General features: G+C 34.0%; 2 protein-coding genes, 1 long non-coding RNA gene and 1 other non-coding gene across 6 annotated transcripts; 1 reads left to right on the top strand and 3 right to left on the bottom strand.

Annotated features, from left to right (window-relative positions):
* Positions 1-1,035: 1,035 nt before the first annotated feature.
* LOC145033080 (U6 spliceosomal RNA) lies at positions 1,036-1,138 on the top strand. Its single transcript, XR_013677323.1, has one exon. It is a non-coding gene; the product is annotated as a U6 spliceosomal RNA (small nuclear RNA).
* A 2,867-nt stretch (positions 1,139-4,005) lies between these two features.
* On the bottom strand, positions 4,006-7,099 carry LOC145032831 (SET domain-containing protein). Of its 3 annotated transcripts, none has more exons than XM_078981776.1 (14): positions 6,608-7,087; positions 6,406-6,515; positions 6,267-6,330; positions 6,069-6,179; positions 5,917-5,976; positions 5,717-5,824; positions 5,548-5,617; positions 5,422-5,462; positions 5,219-5,350; positions 5,060-5,143; positions 4,847-4,977; positions 4,685-4,773; positions 4,420-4,568; positions 4,013-4,338 (listed from the first exon to the last, which is right to left on the bottom strand). In XM_078981776.1, the coding sequence occupies exons 1-14, from the start codon at positions 6,707-6,709 to the stop codon at positions 4,186-4,188; spliced, it is 1,404 nt and encodes a 467-aa protein (XP_078837902.1). In that variant the 5' UTR covers positions 6,710-7,087; the 3' UTR covers positions 4,013-4,185. The 3 variants fall into 3 exon arrangements, with proteins under 3 accessions (XP_078837904.1, XP_078837902.1, XP_078837903.1); XM_078981777.1 differs by having other exon boundaries at positions 4,015-4,338; positions 5,219-5,335; positions 6,608-7,085; XM_078981778.1 differs by lacking the exon at positions 4,685-4,773 and having other exon boundaries at positions 4,006-4,338; positions 4,839-4,977; positions 6,608-7,099.
* A 2,434-nt stretch (positions 7,100-9,533) lies between these two features.
* LOC145032830 (uncharacterized) lies at positions 9,534-10,630 on the bottom strand. The gene is made up of 2 exons (XR_013677219.1): positions 10,365-10,630; positions 9,534-9,854 (listed from the first exon to the last, which is right to left on the bottom strand). It is a non-coding gene; the product is annotated as an uncharacterized LOC145032830 (long non-coding RNA).
* Positions 10,631-11,536: 906 nt separating this feature from the next.
* Positions 11,537-12,284, bottom strand: LOC145032828 (FKBP-type peptidyl-prolyl cis-trans isomerase). Its single transcript, XM_078981775.1, has one exon. The coding sequence runs from the start codon at positions 12,202-12,204 to the stop codon at positions 11,653-11,655; it is 552 nt and encodes a 183-aa protein (XP_078837901.1). The 5' UTR covers positions 12,205-12,284; the 3' UTR covers positions 11,537-11,652.
* Between the last annotated feature and the right edge of the window lie 6,171 nt (positions 12,285-18,455).

The raw sequence follows: 18,455 nt of genomic DNA, 5'->3' as shown, positions 1-18,455 counted from the left end.
CTACCGTAACTTACAATAAGAGCATTGGGCCCAACAAGAGTTGCGGTGGGCTGAGTAGGATCAAAGATGGGCTACTCAAGAGCAGCACAACCGCAAAATTCACCATCTGCTGAGTGATATCCACAGAGTTCTTGTGCTCCCCACACAGTCGCAGCAGCCATCAGCATCCCAACCCCGATGGCCTCCCTATTATCCTACAGATTACCCTTCACAGTTCCCTCCATATCCTCCGCCCGGTCCTCAATAGGACGGCTACGCCTCTCTCCAAGCATCGAGGACGATGCTATACTTTAAGCTTGAGGAGGGGTATCCATCCATGCATTATTCCGTTGCATGTAGGTTGTATGTCGTTTTGTACATATCGCATTAATTTTCATTTCATTTTCTTTTTGGAAGGAGGGAGGGGTGCTCCTTGTTATAATGTCATTTTAGGACTGTCATCTCAGCCATAATGGTATCATGGTGACTGATATCGCATGCTCTTAAATATTATAAACGTTAAAAAAATCTATTTTTTATTCCCACAGTAAAAGCTCAAATAAATTATATGAATATCTAGCATACCAATATTAGGCTATCGGCTAATCTTAGCCGTGTATAAGATATCATTGATTGAGGAATAAGCAATATAAATAAGATTAGAACAATTAATTTTAACAAATTTATTTCAAGGATAATGCACTCACCTATAACAAAACATTTGTTATAGTCGAATTGGATATCTGGATTATAATCTTTGTGAAATATCGAATTTGATATATTTATATAAAAAAAATATATAGCTGCGAAGAACCTTTAGGTTTTATGATGTTATCGTTATATTTTTAGCATTGAAAAAATAGAAGAGAAAAAAAAATCGAACAAAAAAGATTATGTATATTGAGATTATAACTTATATTTCTTAATGTTTTGAATGAATTAAATTGCACGCGTCTTATGTCTTTTGTATTGGCTTGCTGATTGCAATGGACTCCCACATCGGCCAGACAGAAGAACTGCTAATATTTTATATATCTCTGCATCTCATCTGCATTCGTCCCTTCGGGGACATCCGATAAAATTGGAACGATACAGAGAAGATTAGCATGGCCCCTGCGCAAGGATGACACGCACAAATCGAGAAATGGTCCAAATTTTTTTTTTGCCCTAATTTTCGTTGAATCGATTACGGATTTCAGTTGTGTTCGCCCGCCTCCTTCTATATCGGTTGCTTCGTTTTTAGATTTCAGGTGTGTTTTTGCCCTTAATTCATTTGAATGGACTTTCTCTGTTTATTTCGATTCCCTTTTTTTTTTTCCAAAATTTCTGTTGATTTTTTGCCCTAATTTGCTCAATCGACTGTTGTTTTTTTTTTCCAAATTCGCCTCCTTCTATATCGGTTGCTTCGTTTTTAGATTTCAGGTGTGTTTTTGCCCTAATTCATTTGAATGGACTTTCTCTGTTTATTTCGATTCCTTTTTTTTTTTTTTTTTTTCAAAATTTCTGTTGATTTTTTGCTCTAATTTGCTCAATCGACTGTTGTTTTTGTCCTAATTCGCCCCCATCGATTTCTGCATTTCTATTCGCTTTTTGCCCTAATACACTCAATCGGTTATTTTTGGATTTTTGTTCCTTTTGCCAAATGTCATTCAATTGATTGCTGTTTTTTTTTTCCTACTGTTTTTTTGCCCCATTCTCTCGAATAGATTGCTGCGTTTTTTAAATTTCTGCCTTTTTTTTTCGTACTTAACTCAATCGAATGCTACATTTTTTGCTTTCTACTGGTTTTAGTCCAAAATCAGTCAATCGAATGTTCTATTTTCTTGATTTCTGTTGTATCCGCACTGATTTCTTCAATCAATTGCTGCATTTTTCTAAATTCAAGTGTGTATTTTCCATGCCAAATTTTTTGTATAGTTTGTGGTTTTGGAGCATAAATTTTTTGTTGGATTGTTGGATTCACGAGCTACAAAGAGTTACATTTAATAAATTCCCTCATAAACTTTTACTGATTTTTGTTAATAGCTTCAGTTTACATGATTCATACAACACTTGTATAATCACTTATAATTCGGCATGAAGATTATTATAGAACTTTACTCTTTGAATGTCGAGATTAGGGTTTTTCTTTCCTTGATGGAATTCACTTAATGGAGTGTATTCAATAGCTTCTCGATCAAAAACCTCTTATTCATCACTGCTTGCAGGGTTATCTTCAGATAATTCTTTCCATCACATAAAAGTCAAATTCATTATATAGAAAAACAAATAGTTGTATATAACCCAAGTGGCTGTTTTATATTTTATTAAATATAGAGGAACACCAAGTGGCTATTTTATATTTTAAAGATCTTAACAAGGTAAATGCTTAATTTGAACAACCATATATGGTCATTTCTTTTTGACATAATCCGGACATAATGACTTTATGAGTTAAGAAGCCAAAAAGCTTGGCTCATTGCATTAAGAGGGTAGCCATTTACCAAATTTATTTTTTTCTCTCCCAACTAATTCACATTAAAATTGATAAATATTGTTAAAATTGATAAATATTGTGAAATTTGTTTTTTAATATAGGGATAAAATAATAATTAAATCTTATTCACTCGGTTTATTTGGTCTAGAAAAGAAACTTAATATAAATTTTATCCAGAAAAAAACATGATTGTTTATTCAGCCACTAACCTCTATATGACTTAATGAGTAAAAAAACAACCCCTAAAACAAGCTTTTACAAGAGATTTATTGTGGAAAAGTTCAAGGAAGGCAAAAGATGAAATGAAATCGGATTGAACCAACGAGGTTGAGAAATGGGTAATACAATAGAATGTAGTATTACATTCTATTATCATGTGTGATTTAAAACTTTCATGTTTGTTATTTGTAATTTGAAAGCTAAATAGAATTAAATTATTAAAAAAAAGTTATTTAATAAAATATAAACGTTATAGATACAACGCTAAATGAGTTTAAGCATAAACATATTTAATGTGATTAAAAAAAAACATTAAATGTTAAAAAGTAGAATCATCATAAATATTTATTTAGTAATTTTTGGAAATAAAAATAATATAATTGAATATTTGAGTTTTTTCAAAAACATTAGTATTATCGGAGATTATATAAATTAAACTAGTTTTTTAGTTCTAAATTATAATATCTCATCTCAGTCCTCCAAAAATAAAATACGTCGCCAATGGAACCAAAATCATTGCACAAGACAGAAATCATATTTTAAACCCTACACAACTAAAAGGATTAAATTTGTGCACAAACCTACCTACAGCCCCAATTTCTAACAATGAAGAGGGTAAAAGGTGATGTTTGTGTGCATTAAGTCACCTCCACTGACTTAACTCATTAAGACTTTTTGTATGGATTAAATCAAAAGAAAACAACCTAATATATTTCATATCTGTCATATTTGTTAAAGTGCAAAACGAACACCAAATTATGTCCGAAGAAGCTATCAACTATTTTAATTCTAACAATAATAAATATCATGATAAAGTAAACCGAATGGATAATCATTACAATATATAGTATATCCTATTTGGTTGTTTAGGCGAGTTTTCATCGTATTTAGATTTAATTTATAATTTACTTCTATATTATATAATAAACTATACTCAAATTATTTACAAAAACATAAAAAGCAATTTAATTTAAGTTATAAATGTTTCAAAAAGGCTAATGTTTTTCACTCAAGAAGAACATTAGTTAGGCTATAACTTTTAATCTGTTTCACGAAATGAAAAACAATCAACAAGAGTTGCATACCTTCATAATCTATTTTATTTTATTAGACAATATAGACAACTTTGAATAATTTTTTTTTTCCTTTCATTTCCTCATTTCATCCTACCAAACACTACATCAGAACATATTCGATTGAACCAAATGAAACAAAGAAGAAACTGAATTGACAGTGGAATAAAATAACCATGGTAATTGAATGAATATACATTCATGATTCATGGCATGTAGTAACAACATCAACATTATATCTAATTATAACATGTAGTTTTTCAACTTTTACCTAACATATTATTCCATTATAACTATTAAAAATCTTATATAACAAAAACAAAAAAGTTCAAAAACCTAAATAAGATTACAATTACAATAGCCATATTCAAAAAGTAAAACTGTACTCCATTTCACTTATAAAAATCATTCCATACAAGAGAGATTTTCTTTACAATTTTACCTTTTGTTCTTCAAGGTTTCACAGTAGTTTTTCAGCCATACAGAAGCCGATTTAAGAATCCTAAGCTCCCCATTGAGTAGATCTTCAGCAATCTCCACCCTTCTTGCATCTTTTCCCAACGACACACTACAACTGTCGCTAATTACAGACTATAAAAAAAAAAGTCAACATTGAAGGAAGGTCAAACATTGAATTAGATGATTAATAAGATTAGGAGAATAATTAATTACCTGAATAAACGCATTATAATTTTCAATAATGTGATTAAATCTTGAAAGCAAGAATTGATGTGCTTGCAATTCTTTTGCCCTGTTCTTGAAAGGAACCCTAGCAAGCCGACCATCATTTTGTCTTGCTTCCATAGCCAACTCCTGCAACTCTGTAGTGGAGATCAATCACATAAACATAACAATTTCATACAATTCTTAAAAACATAATTTTAACAAAATTTCACATATCCATTTTGTTTCATTCAACTTTTTGTATGTAAGAGACCTTGAGAAGATGTACAACACAGAACACGAGCAAATGCTCTAAGTGATTGTGGGATTCCCTTTCCTTTTCCACTCGATGACTTCACTTTCCTTTATTAAAATAATAAATATTTCAGAAAATGACTGGACAAAATAAAAAAGGGCAAATTTGTGACCTTCATACATCACCATAAAGCCGTTTCCCAATGAAAGGGCATTATCGTCTTTCGGCACTGGTGTTGTGTGTCTTTCTAGAAGATCCAACTTCATTGAACGCAGGTGGTCATGCTCAGGTAGATTGACCTCAACTTTGACCTGCAATAAAGTGACATCATTGATAATTAAGTTTAAAAGAAACACATAGAGATGATTATATGAATGAGTAAAAGTGTAAAACCTGATCATATTTGTTGCAAGGAAGTATAAATCCAAAATCCAAGAGAAGTCTAGCATTGGAAAACTTCCCATATCTTATAAGAATCTGCACAAACTTTAAACAATGATTAAAACTGTAGAAGCACTGCAGATATATATAAAAGATTGAAGTAAAGAGGACCTCATCACCAGGGGCATAATTCTGATCAGAAATCACTTCAGACACTTGTTGAAAGTCATCACTCAAAACATCTGTTTCTGAAAATCCATCATGGTTTAAAAAATCTGCAAAAGGAATCTGAAACGTATTTTCCTACAACCATGACTATTATTTATTCCAAACAGTTAAAAAAAAACGTTTAAAGAATCATGAAATTAGGGTACCATGGAAACACCCCTTGTGCTGATCCAACCTCGAGATTCAACTAAAATTATTACAAAAATGTGATGTTAGTTAATGGATAGAAGTGAATTGAAGATTGAAAATGGAATCTGATAAGATTGTTATACCTAGAGTATAAGCATGCTTAAATTTGTCTAATGTCACTTCTTCAAAAAATTCAGGAAAGTGTTCAAGAATCTGCATGGAAAACAAAAATTATATATATATATATATATATATATATATATCCTGATGATTTGTGAAATTGCACAAACTACAGAAATGTAAAAGACATACATGTTTTATGGATGAAAAGTCTTTTTCTATTTGAGCCTTATGTTTTAGAGTTTCATGATATAAAGAACTTATCTTGATCATCTTTAATTCCTCATCGCTCCAAAATAACTACAGAAATAAAAATTGTGCTTTAAGGAAATAACACAAGGGAATTTTGTTATCAAATGTGTGACTTAATAAAAGGGTAAAAAGGGAAATACGGTGCTATGCATCTCTGAAACTGGTGGCAAACAGCTGATGTAAGGGGCCCATTCAGAAGCCTGCATTAACGAACAGAAGATAAACAAGGAACCAGTTGGAATGTCTTCAGTTTTCTAAAACAGTTTGAAAGAAACATGTACAGAATTGGTACCTGACCAAGTTTTTGGTGCATTAAGATGACCAATGCAAGCTTTGCAACATTAGTAACATCATCTCCTAACAAAGAACTTATTGAAGGAAGAAGATTATCTGGGGCCAATTGCTGCAAAAATGTCCACATATGACATGGTAACTTTGGGATTTATAATCATGGAGCACAAAACAGTTATAAAGTTTCAGTAAAGCATACCATTCTGTAAGGAACTTTCAGTATGCAATCACCAGCATGTATTGGTTTACAAGCAAACAATGACCTGCATTTAGGGCGTATCACAGATGAGCAAAAAGAATTTGCAAAATCATAAAAATATTTGAAACATAAAAGTTACCTGCCATGAATTGATTTCCCTACAGAGAGCACGGACGAAATTTCCTCCCCAGCCTTCTGCCTCAACCACGGCAAGAAATCGGTGCAATCCTCGTCTACATGCTGGGGTGCCTGAGTCAAGTGAACTCATTCAGTAATTTTATCAAACAGTTGGCAGACATGGATAAAACAAAGTCCTCCTTTGATTGAGTTTAGCTTTGAACCTGTAGTGGAGAAGATGATGTGGAGAAGTTGCACCTGATGCGGAGGCAGCAGCGGGAGGGAGCGAAGAAGGGCCGCTGGATTCGAACACCGGAAATTAGCATAGCAATGTGTGAAATGGTGGTCCGTTCCGACTTCCGACTAAATTTTTTGTTTGAGTTGAGTTGTTCTCCCTACCGATATTTTCAAAAACAAAATATGATGTTTTTATGACCTAAAATCATAATTTTTTAAATTTTTTTTCCTTGTAACGAAAACGACAACACATGTATTGTTGAATATATCTCTGCACACACCCATATCACCTTCTTGTAAATTACCATGATCACGATATGTAAGAACAATAGGAGCAATGAAAGTATGAAACCATGCATAGGAGGAAATATAGAATGACTGAATGGTATGGCTGAGACACTTCATACAACTCTCGAAAAGTTTAATAGATTATTGATGCCTCTAGGGAAGGTAGCGATGGATTTCCTAGTTTGTGGAAGTGATTCTAGCCCATAATCATAAATGGAAATTTGGGTCAGCATTATCCGAGATGAGCCCAAGATTATGCTTTGACGTCCAAGTTAGAGGATGTATACTTATGAGTGTGTGTGTGAGAGATGAATGAGAGTGAAATTGCTTACTGAGACCTTCTATGAAGATCCACATTTCGGTTTGCAAAACTTATGGTATGATGTGCTTAAAGCATATTTGTTTGATGTTGATGTCCAAAAGTTGCAATTGCAAAGAGATCTCGAGGTCGATGCGCATTGGATTTTGATCCTACCTAGGTTATTGATATAGATGTTTTAGATGATGCATATCTACATGTCGGTAGCGTGAAATGGTAGAAAGTCAGCATGATATTGAAATATTGATGTTCCTAAGTGGAAGTACTATTTTAGCATTAATGATGAAGTAGTCAATGATTCCCATTGTGCTTCAATATCTCCTTTGTCATAAGTGGATGAGGTGGTCTCTACTGACCATTTGTCGATTGAATTTGTTGATCTTTTTAGACAGGATGAAGGGAGTTCATGGGAATGTCAATGCTTTTGGCGATGTTAGGGTCACATTGATACTAGTTATGGTTTTGTCACCAATTAGAAGATCGTTTATGTTCTCTCTTGGAAAATTAAGATCGATGGCAACCTCCTAAAGCCTAACACTAGACTCATTTTAGACAAAATTGCAAAAATGGTCCCTGTAGTTGGCAAATTTATGTGTTTTTGGTCCAAAATGAAATGTTGGTGCACCACTAGTCCAAATTTGGATATCTCGTGTAGTTTTGGTCCTTATGGTTATCATTTTTTGTTGTTTTGGTCCATACCCTACCTAAAATGACAATTATGCCCTTAACTTATTGTTTTTTTTTTAATTTTGTTAATTAAGTTCCTATTATTTTAATTAAAAAACCAAAAAACCCACCCCACCCCCCTCTCTCTCTCTCTAATGTTGTTAAAGACCCATCACTGGCCTTCAACCCACTGCCTCCACCATCGTCAACCATTGCTACCTCAAAAACTTCAATCAACCATCGTCACCACATCTTCCTTCCTCAATGGATTCCCATCCATAAAAATCCATATCAGGTGTTTCTAGTGGGACACGATTGGGGCACAACTGTCGCTTGGCATCTAGTCTTTTCCGGCCAAATAGAGTCAAGGGAATGATTTCTCTGGGTATTCCATCGTTTTCTAGATCCCAAACATGTAGAGTGCAGTCTGATTTTTTTGTGCATCTTATTGGTTTCACAACATAAACAATGAAAGATCAAACCCATTTCGTAATCAACGAGAAAGGGAGTGGCAGAACACCGCCCTTGTTTATCTATTCAAGCCACCATTATCAGTCGCCATCTCCTTCAGCGTTATCATAACACCACCACCTATTGGATCTGCATCACAAAAAAACAATCCCACCTACCCCACCCTAATTGTCGAAGAAGACAACCGGTCAACCTCTTCTCCCGAAATCAAACAGAAATTCGATACTAGACCACACCACACTAAATCAAGAACAATCCTGGAACCTACAACAAATATCAAAACCTGAGAATCTTATCAGGTCAAAAACTTAGACCCCTCTAGATCGAAAATCGAAAATAATCAGCCCTCGTCGAGAAGGCGTGACAAACGCAGGTGGTTGGGGAGAATGTCAATGATGGTTTTCTAGTTCACTGGTGGTGAAAAACGTTGGATCTTCTAGAGCTCTTTCTCAGCCAGTGATCAGAGGGAAGAGAGATAGATCCAACGAGGTATGGGTTTCAGGTCTGAGAAAGAGAGGCGTCTGGTGGGGGATAACGGTGGAGAAGATGGAGATGCTCGGCGAAGGATGGTGTTGGGGGCGAAAGTTGATGGTAGGAGGAGGTCGGGTGGAGGTGTTCTTGATGGTATGTGTTTGTGTGTGTTTTAAAGAAGTAGCAACAGACGAAGGGGGAGAGAGAGCGAGCGAGAGAGAGAGAGAGAGAGAGAGAGAGCCCTTCTTTTAGAGTAAATTATCTTTTTTTATATAATAAATAATAAATGAACTAAAAGAAAAGGAAAACGGAATTCAGGAGGGGTATAATAGTCTTTTCAGGTGTAAAGGGACCAAAATTACTAAAAAGATTCAATTTTGGACCAATGGTGCACCAACATTTCATTTTGGACCAAAAGCACATAAATTTGTCAACCACAGGGACCATTTTTGCAATTTTGTCCTCATTTTATGGATAATTTGCCTCCTCTGAAGACTAGACCTACTTTGCAAAGTTTTGGGATTTGAAGATTATTTGTCTTACTCCAAGATGATTCCTGAGCACTTAATCATTTTTGAGATCATTTTTGAGGATGTGATAGGCTTCGATGTACCATAACAATTCTTGGTCTTATATGTATTTTTTTTGGAACATCATAATTTTATTAAAAAACCAACAAGATGCTAGAAAAATACCCATTACAAAAGCCAAAGCTAGGTTTCGTAACCAAGAAATCCAAACCAACTTAACTTTTTTACATCCAAAAAACGTCATATCTACCATATCATCAAAAATAAAAGATTTCCTAAATAAAACCGCCCCAAAGAGAATAGATATTCGAAAATTCCATAAACACCAAAAAACTGTCATCACCACTACATCAAAAGCCTTGCATTCCCCTCACATCGGTTTAGCGGTATCGGCCCAACAAAATAACGAAAGAATGGAAATTGGATCAGAAATATGCACATCCCACCAAATCACGATATGCCTCCACAAGTGACTAATCTCCAAACAACCTACAAAAAGATGTTTAAACCTCCCTATAGAATGAGAACAAACAAAACACATAATCGACTTCACATCAATATCTCTATACGACAGTCTCTCTCGTGAGAATAATATGCAACAACACTCTCTAAAGAAGAATATTCAAGATAGGAACTCAATTATTTTATCTAGTTTACAATCCTGATTTGACTATTATCATGAATTAATGTTTATTTGTGTATATATCATTAAATAACACAAAGTTGAATAAAAAAACATTGATCCATAGCACCGGTAAGAATATAAAGTAAATATAAACTATAGTCACATGTAACTAACGATGTTCCTTATTTTAAATAATATATACTTATTTTTAACTAAAAATATCGTTTATCAACTTGTATGGTTGACTAAACCATATAAAAAAAATCAACAAACTTCATTTGGTTGATTACTATAATAATCGTATCACATGGTCCGCTATTCAGCACAATCCGTCCTTTCTCAAAATAAATATTACCATTATTATAAAAACTTACATAAAAGCACCGGCTTCTATACAGTATACACTGATACACATAACCATTCGGTAGACCTTGACAAAAAAGTCGACATACGAAGGTTGCTAACAACGACATAGAAAAATGTTATATATATAATAAAGCTTCATGAAACTGTGTGAGAAAATTCTATTGCCAAACATTTAACTTGTACCAGAGAGATCGAGCTTAAAGAACCACAAACAGCCTACAACATTAATTTGCATTTATTCCCAATAGTCAATACATATGGACGTTAGGTAAGAACTGCATGAAAAATAATTAGATATTTAGATATTACTTCCTATAATCTTATTGAAAGAAAGTCATAGTCATTCAATGATATCAACACTCTTAAGTTTTTTTTTTTTTTTTTTTCATTGTTACTTGATCTTACTTAAACTACAAATAACGGATTAACGCATAATGTTACTGGTTGGCCTTCTTTTGCAGCGTTCATGGTTCAACCTTTATATTAAACTCATAAAGTAATGTCAGAGTTTGGAGGCAGAACACCAACATCAATATCGGCTTGGAAACGACATACTCAAATGAATCTAGATCATAGCCAATCGAATGACATCAATAATCACATTGCAAAGATCATGTAAATCATAATAGGTGAATTATCTCTAAATCCCGTAAACTGACTCAAATATGTCGTCTCACGACTAATTAACGATCATAAATTTTCTAAATGTATGGTAATACATTATATTATATTATAAATAAATAAATAAATAAAAACTTGCGAACAAAAGTCTGACTCACGACCTTAACTTACGAATTTTTGAAACCGTAATATCTCTCAAAAGTATTTCATGCGGAGCATAACTTTTTGCCCAAGAATGTTTAACTGTGACGTTTTATGTCATAAATTAAAAATTATTCTAACAAATGCACGAAAAATCTCACGAAAGTCATGGACATTTACAAAAATTAGAAACAAAACAGTCATCTTTTGACTTTGAAAGCTCTAATAGATTTTCTGTAAAAATAAAAGTTGGATGCTATAAGCCTATACTAAACCAAATTAACATAAATAAGTTGCTATTTTATGTATATAAACATTTTCAGAGTTCCAAATTCCAATCGATTGCTATGGCCATTTTAACAAATAATTATTATATGTATATAAACAATTTCAGATTTCCAATCGATTGTTATGGCCATTTTAATAAATAACTACTATATATATATATTTTTCAATCGTTGAACAAAAACTAAATACAGAAACAGCTGTACCAATCATCAATGCCAAGTACTTCAAATCAACCGGAGCAACTCACTACGACTGTGGCCAAATGCTGACCTTTTCCTTTTCAACCTTACAATACACCGCCGTAATGGCAGCCACAAAATAAACCTGAATAAAAATGATCGACGGCGTATGGTATTTTATCACACTCTCTCCCGTCGCCAGCTCCACTAACACCAACGCCGCCAACCCAAGGGCCGCCACCCGCCCATTCATCCTCTCCGAATACGGGCTGAACCCGAAATCCACTTTCAATCCACCTGAAATCGGCTCCTTCAAAGGCACCGGTGGGAGGTACATGTTTGCCCCCGATCCGGAACTCCCACCGGATTTCTTCCCGGACTTCTTGCTCTTCCGTGCGTCGGCTTTCTTCCCTGTGCCACTCCGGTAACGCAGACGTACCTGCGAGAGTCGGTCCTCGAAACTTTCAGTCTCGGGTGATTCGGAGGCGGGACCATCGGTAGAGGAAGAATCATCGGGGGTTGCTTTCGTTGTGAAGGAGAAGGTTAGGGGCAGCGGCGCGTGGGATCTGAGTGGGGACAGAGGGAGTGGTGATGAGAACAGAGGGTTGGAGGACGCCATTGCTGATAGAAGCAGAACCTTTCCTTTGGGACTTGGGTGTGGCTGTTTGGACTTTGGAGTAGATAAGAAATGTTACTTAATTCCATTATAATTTTCATATTATTATACTATATATTAAAATAAAAATGTTCATGGATAGTATAATTTTATGATTTTAAAACTAGGTTAATTACAAAAAAAAAAATTATATATTAATTTATTTGGAATTAAATCTTAATTTTTTTGCTGAAAATCCTTTATATATATATATATATATATATATATATATATATATATATATATATATATATATATATATATATATATATACTATCTTATAAAAGAAATCTAAGGTTGTGTTTAGTTACGGAAAAACAATTTTCATTTTCCGTTTTTTGTTTTCCCTTTTCAATTTTCATTTTCCGTTTTCATTTTTCATTGAAAAATTTAGAAAACGCGTTTAGTTAAACTTATTCATTTTTCATTTTCAGTTTTAGAAAACTAGAAAATGTGTTTAAATGTCTATTTTTCTATCGGTTTTCATTTCTAAAAAACGGTAGTGGTAGTAGGGTGTGGGTGGGGGCGGTGACGGTAACGGGTCGGCGACGGCGGTGGTGATGACAGGCGATGGTGGTGGCAGCGTCAATTTTGTCAGTGGTGGTGATGATGGTGGTGCTAGTGATGAGTTAGTGGTGGTGATGGTGGTGATGGTAGGTCGGTGATTGTTGTGGTGGTGTTGGGTGGGTGGGGGTGCGAGTGTGTGTTTGTGTGTGTGTATGTGTGTGTGTTTGTGGGGGTAGGTGTAGGTTTGTGTGTGTGTGTGGGTGTGTGTGTCTGTGAGGGTGGGGTGGGGGTAGGTGTGGGTGTGTGGGTATGTATGTGTGTGTGTGGGTTGGTGTGTGTGTGTGTGTGTGTGCGGGTGGGTTGTGTGTGTGTGCGGGTGTGTGTATGGGTGGGTATGTATGTGTGTGTGTGTGTTTGTGGGTTGGTGTGTGTGGGTGTGTGTGTGTTTGTGGGTGGGTGTGTGTGGGTGTGTATGTGTGTGTGTGTGTTTGTGTGTGGATGGGTGGGTATGTATGTGTATGTGTGTGTTTGTGGGTGTGTGTGTGTGTGTGTTTGTGGGTGTGTGTGTGTGTTTTTGTGGGTGTGTGTATGTGTGTGTTTGTGGATGGTTGTGTGTGTGTGTGGGTATGTATGTGTGTGTATGTGTTTGTGGGTGGGTGTGTGGGTATGTATGTGTAAGTGTGTATGTGTGTGTGTGGGTATGTATGTGCGTGTGTGGGTTGGTGTGTATGTGTGTGAGTGGGTATGTATGTTTGTGTGTTTGTGGGTTGGTGTGTGTGTGTGTGTGTGTGTGCGGGTGTGTGTGTGTGTGGGTGTGTGTGTGTGTGGGTGGGTATGTATGTGTGTGTGAGTGGTGGGTGTTAAGGTGTGGGTAGGTAGAAGTGGATGGGGTGGAGTGGGTGTGTGTTTATAGAAAAATTTTGGAATTAGAAAAATATGGAAAACAATGATTATCAGTTTTCCAAAATTTTCCAACTTCTTTGTACATTTAGAAAACGGAAAATTTTCATTTTCCGTGAAAAATTTAGAAAAATAGACGAACTAAATGCGTTTTCAAAATTCTCATTTTTCTTGGAATTTTTTTCCGGAAAACGACCCATTTTTTCGCAACTAAACGCACCCTAACTATTTCTAAAAATAGATTGATTATAATAATAATATTTTTTTAAGACGTCCAGATGATGAAGCTGATAATACAAGTAATCATTAATAAAATAATATTAAATTTTAATCATATTTTAAATTCAAATATTTATCATCAAATCTTCTTATATTTCTTAACAATTTGATATGGTTCCCTCAAATCTCGGATTCATTCAAATTTTGAATCCTTTTAGATATCCTTAAATTTAGCATGTTGATTCAAATATCCCTCCAATCGTATATACCTCTTTGCTCCCTCCTCTGCTATAAAGCCCACCGTCCAGGAACAAAAAATGACTTCATTTCCCAAATAACACCATAGTTTGATTATTTTGTCTTCGACATGTACTTTTTTTTGTAACATAACATTTTTGTAGAGGAAACATATCACCGAAAGAATTTACACGCCCCGCCGCTTTGCGTGGGTACACTGCTAGTATATATATATATATATGAAAAAGTTCAATAAGAACCATAATTATTGGTTCTCTGATAAACCAAATATTTTTTTTTTCAAGTTTTAGAGATTATTCTTTATCGAAAAAAACTAAAAATATCTAAATTCATAACTTAATATCGTGAATGTCAAATATATTTTTCGGATTCACCGTGTGAATTTTCAAAGATTCACATTGTCAATTTGACGGAATTTTTTTTATCGAATTTGATATCATTGGAAAAAATAACAAAAAGTTATAAATTTCTGTATTTTTAGTTTTTTTTTTTTTGAAAAAAAATAAGTTTTAAAAGTTGAAAAACAGATTGATTCCTTGGTTAATTATGGTTTTCTATTGAACATATATATATATATATATATATATATATATATATATATATATATATATATATATATATATATATATATATATATCTTTACTATCTTATAAAAGAAATCTAATTATTTCTAAAAATAGATTGATTATAATAATAATATTTTTTTAAGACGTCCAAATAATGAAGCTGATAGTACAAGTAAACATTAATAAAATAATATTAAATCTTAACCACATTTTGAATTCAAATATTTATCATCAAATCTCCTTATATTTCTCAGCAATTTGATATTGTTCCCTCAAATCCTGGATTCATTCAAATTTTGAACCTTTTTAGATATTTTTAAATTTAGCATGTTGATTCAAATATCCCTCCAATCGCATATACCTCTTTGTTCCCTCATCTGCTATAAAGCCCACCGTCTAGGAACAAAAAATGACTTCATCTCCCAAATAACACCATAGTTTGATTATTTTGTTTTCGACATGTACTTTCTTTTGTAACATAACATTTTTGTAGAGGAAACATATCACCGAAAGAATTTACACACCCCGCCGCTTTGCGCGGGTACGCTGCTAGTATATATATATATATATATATATATATATATATATATATTGTTCATTTAACCCTTATATGTTTTTTTTTTGGATTAAGCCTCAATTTTTTTTTTCTTAAAAAACTTTTAAATCTTTATTATTTTAGAATATTATTTTCATTACTTCTATAATTTTGTAACAGATACTTCCAGCTTCATATTGGTTTGGAATAAATTTAGAGAGGTGGTTGTAACAACCCAAATTTTATAACATTAATCTAAGAGAAATATTAGATTTTTATCTAACAATTGTGGAATTCTACAAAAATTAAATCACTTTAAATCTCAGAGTTAATTATGAGTTTACAATAAATTCTACTATATAAAAGAACATCAAGATGAATACAATAATGAAATCTATTCTAGGTCCTTGTGCTCATGTTCTCCTCTTGTACATCGGTTGCTACATGAACCTCCAAAACATGAAAATATCTACTACATCATACCATAGTTATGATGTGTTATATTTTAATTTGTTTTCATCTTCATTGAACTCTTTTTTTTTTTTTTTTTTTTTTTGTCTTTTTGTATCCCATTTCATCTACGTCTATGAGTAATGAACTCACGCCACCAACGTATTCACAAGATTATCTAGAATGATCAAGTGTTGTCACTTATTTTTGAAAATGACCAGGTATATCATTACAGTTGTCTAAACATGACCTACCATTTTTGGTTATCCAAAAGGGAATACTATAATGTACTCTCGTATAGAGTTACCGTACATCGACACCTGAGAGTGTCAGGGAACAAAACTTTACTCTTTGTTCCTAACTTACACACATTCTCCTAATGAGACTACACAATATCAAACTTAATTGAACTAGGTATTTTCCATGAGTCTAAGTTTATCTCTATACTAGATTACGATCATGTGACCAACTTTTAATACCATTTATATTATTGGATGACACTAACATATCCTTAGTGTATGTATATACCATACAGAGTATTAGGTATTATTATTTGTTTATCTTTTCAACAATGCTACTTTTAATATTATTATATAGTATTATCTATTTACCCTAATGTAAAATAGAACCATCTCTGGTTCGCACATAACATGATATATATATATATATATATATATATATATATATATATATATATATATATATAATCCATGTAATACGCATATAATTCACATACGGCTTTCGAAAAATATTTAATACTTTAGTTAATACTTGTATTAAATCATGTTAATGAAAAGGACTATGCACTCACTTGGTGAAATGGGTGACTCACAATTTTGGTAGCACTTCGCTTCGCCCTTCCAAAGAGACCTTGATGTATATATCACTAAGCCTTAGTCTAGCTTCATAATCCTGGCAACTATAATAATTATAGTCTAGATTCCTCAATAATCCCAATGTCTACATCAAGATCTATCAAATAAGGAATAACCAGGTAGGATCATATCAGAGGTAGCGTCCGTTTGGTATACAAATTATGTTGTTTGGAAATCCTACTTTAAACACCTCACTAAATCCAGACTAGACATCACTCCCGCAAGAAGATTAATTAGTATAATCACTCGGAATCACTGATAAATCTTAATTATAGGTTCATAATAATGATTATGACTATAATTAAAAGTTACACTTAAATATGTAACATCCCGACTCCCATGTATTAATTTGAAGTTTAAATTTCACATTTTTAGAACCTACTCAACGAGTTGGTTGCGCCCAACTCGTTGTGTAGAAACGGATGTGGCCGCGTAGTTTATGGAACCTACTCGATGAGTTGGAGGACCCCAACTTGACAAGTAGATGTTGTGCATGAAAGCCCTAATTTTTAGGGTTTTGCACCCTATTTAAAGGATCATTAGTCACCCTCTACCTCTCTTATTGTCCCCATCAACCTCAGAAAACCCTAATCGTGTATTACTCCTCATTTTGTGTGTGTGTAAAATCTTGGAATGTGGTTTTAGTAAAGGAAACTTGAAGACTCAAGAGCTTGGATCAAGTAGAAGCTTGTAGATCCAGCACCTACTCCGTCTTGGCTTCCATTTGAAGGTAACAAGTTGTTACCTTGGTCATTCTAGTGTTAGATCTCCTAATTCAAGGGTTTAAGGCCATTTGAAGGTAACAAGTTGTAACTTCAGATTTGGATCCCTCTAAGTCCTTATAGTCATAAAATTATCGAATTCATCAAACTTTGGCCCTTCTCTTGGCTTAAACCTCTTCCTTAGCTTGGTTTTGGCATTTTAGGCCTTGCATGCACGTAAAGTTTGCAACTTTACGTGGAAACTATACCCTAGGAAGCTAAATCTATAATTTGGAGCCTTGGTTTCGCTTAGAAGTGTCCGAATAAGAAGATGACTGAAGTGACTTTACGAGTTGCATGGTCAACTCGATGTGTCGGATGAAGATTGTCCGTTTTTAGTTTCTACATGGACTTGGCGAATCAGTGAGATGACTCGAAGAGTTGGTTAGGATTTTGCCGACATTTTGGACAATGCATGGACTTGATGAGTTGTCTGGAAACTCGGCGAGTTGACTAGCGAATTCGCGACTTTCTGAGTTCTGAAGGAACTCGACGAGTCTGTAGACTACACTCGACGAGTTGGGTCAACTTGGACTGTTGACCTTGACCGTTGACTATTGACTTTGACCAAGGGTTGACCAGTTTGACTTCAAAGGATATTTTGGTAATTTGGGTATTTATGGAAGTGGATCATTGATGGTTGTAGGTGTTGGTGTTTGGTGCTGTGTTTCGGGAGTTTGATATTAGATTTGATATCCTGTAGTTAATATGTATGGAGCGAATTTTAGCCTTAGTGGTCTAAACAAAAGTTGTAGTATATATTAAACCGAGAACATACAAAAAAAAAGAACACCCAAATCTGACTTTGTATGAGGAAATTATGAATTTTCTAAGATTTGGCTTAGCAGTGCACGACCCGAAACTCGAATTTTAGTTCGAGCGGTTTTTGGCTTACGCGACCTAAATGAGAGTTGAAGATCTCATTATTAGGAACTCAATGATAAAAAGACAGACGAAAACGGAGTCCGTATGAAAGAGTTATGAATTCTTCGCGGTCGTTTAACAGTCTAAACACCTCCTACTATTAAATATAAGATCGGTCGAGAATTAGCCAATGGAATCTAAACGAAAGTTGTATATCTTGATTTAACCTACGCGTTGAAAAAAGAACGTCAAAAAAGGAGCTCGTATGTGAGACTTATTA

The sequence above is a fragment of the Lactuca saligna genome, chromosome 2 (genome assembly GCF_052625555.1).
Source record: "Lactuca saligna cultivar CGN05327 chromosome 2, ASM5262555v1, whole genome shotgun sequence".
NCBI classification, from domain to species: domain Eukaryota; kingdom Viridiplantae; phylum Streptophyta; class Magnoliopsida; order Asterales; family Asteraceae; genus Lactuca; species Lactuca saligna.
The sequence above is the reverse complement of the archived record's forward strand: the minus strand, read 5'-3'. Positions and strand labels throughout refer to the sequence as shown.

Bases quoted from the DNA above. Each gene is read 5' to 3' on its own strand.
- LOC145032828 (XM_078981775.1), bottom strand. From the start codon at position 12,204: ATGGCGTCCTCCAACCCTCTGTTCTCATCACCACTCCCTCTGTCCCCA.
- LOC145032831 (XM_078981776.1), bottom strand. From the start codon at position 6,709: ATGCTAATTTCCGGTGTTCGAATCCAGCGGCCCTTCTTCGCTCCCTCC. The intron at 6,331-6,405 runs GTAACTTTTATG...CCCTAAATGCAG, and splicing joins GGGAAATCAATTCATGGCAG to GTCATTGTTTGCTTGTAAAC. The intron at 4,339-4,419 runs GTAATTAATTAT...TTTTTTTTATAG, and splicing joins ATTATAATGCGTTTATTCAG to TCTGTAATTAGCGACAGTTG.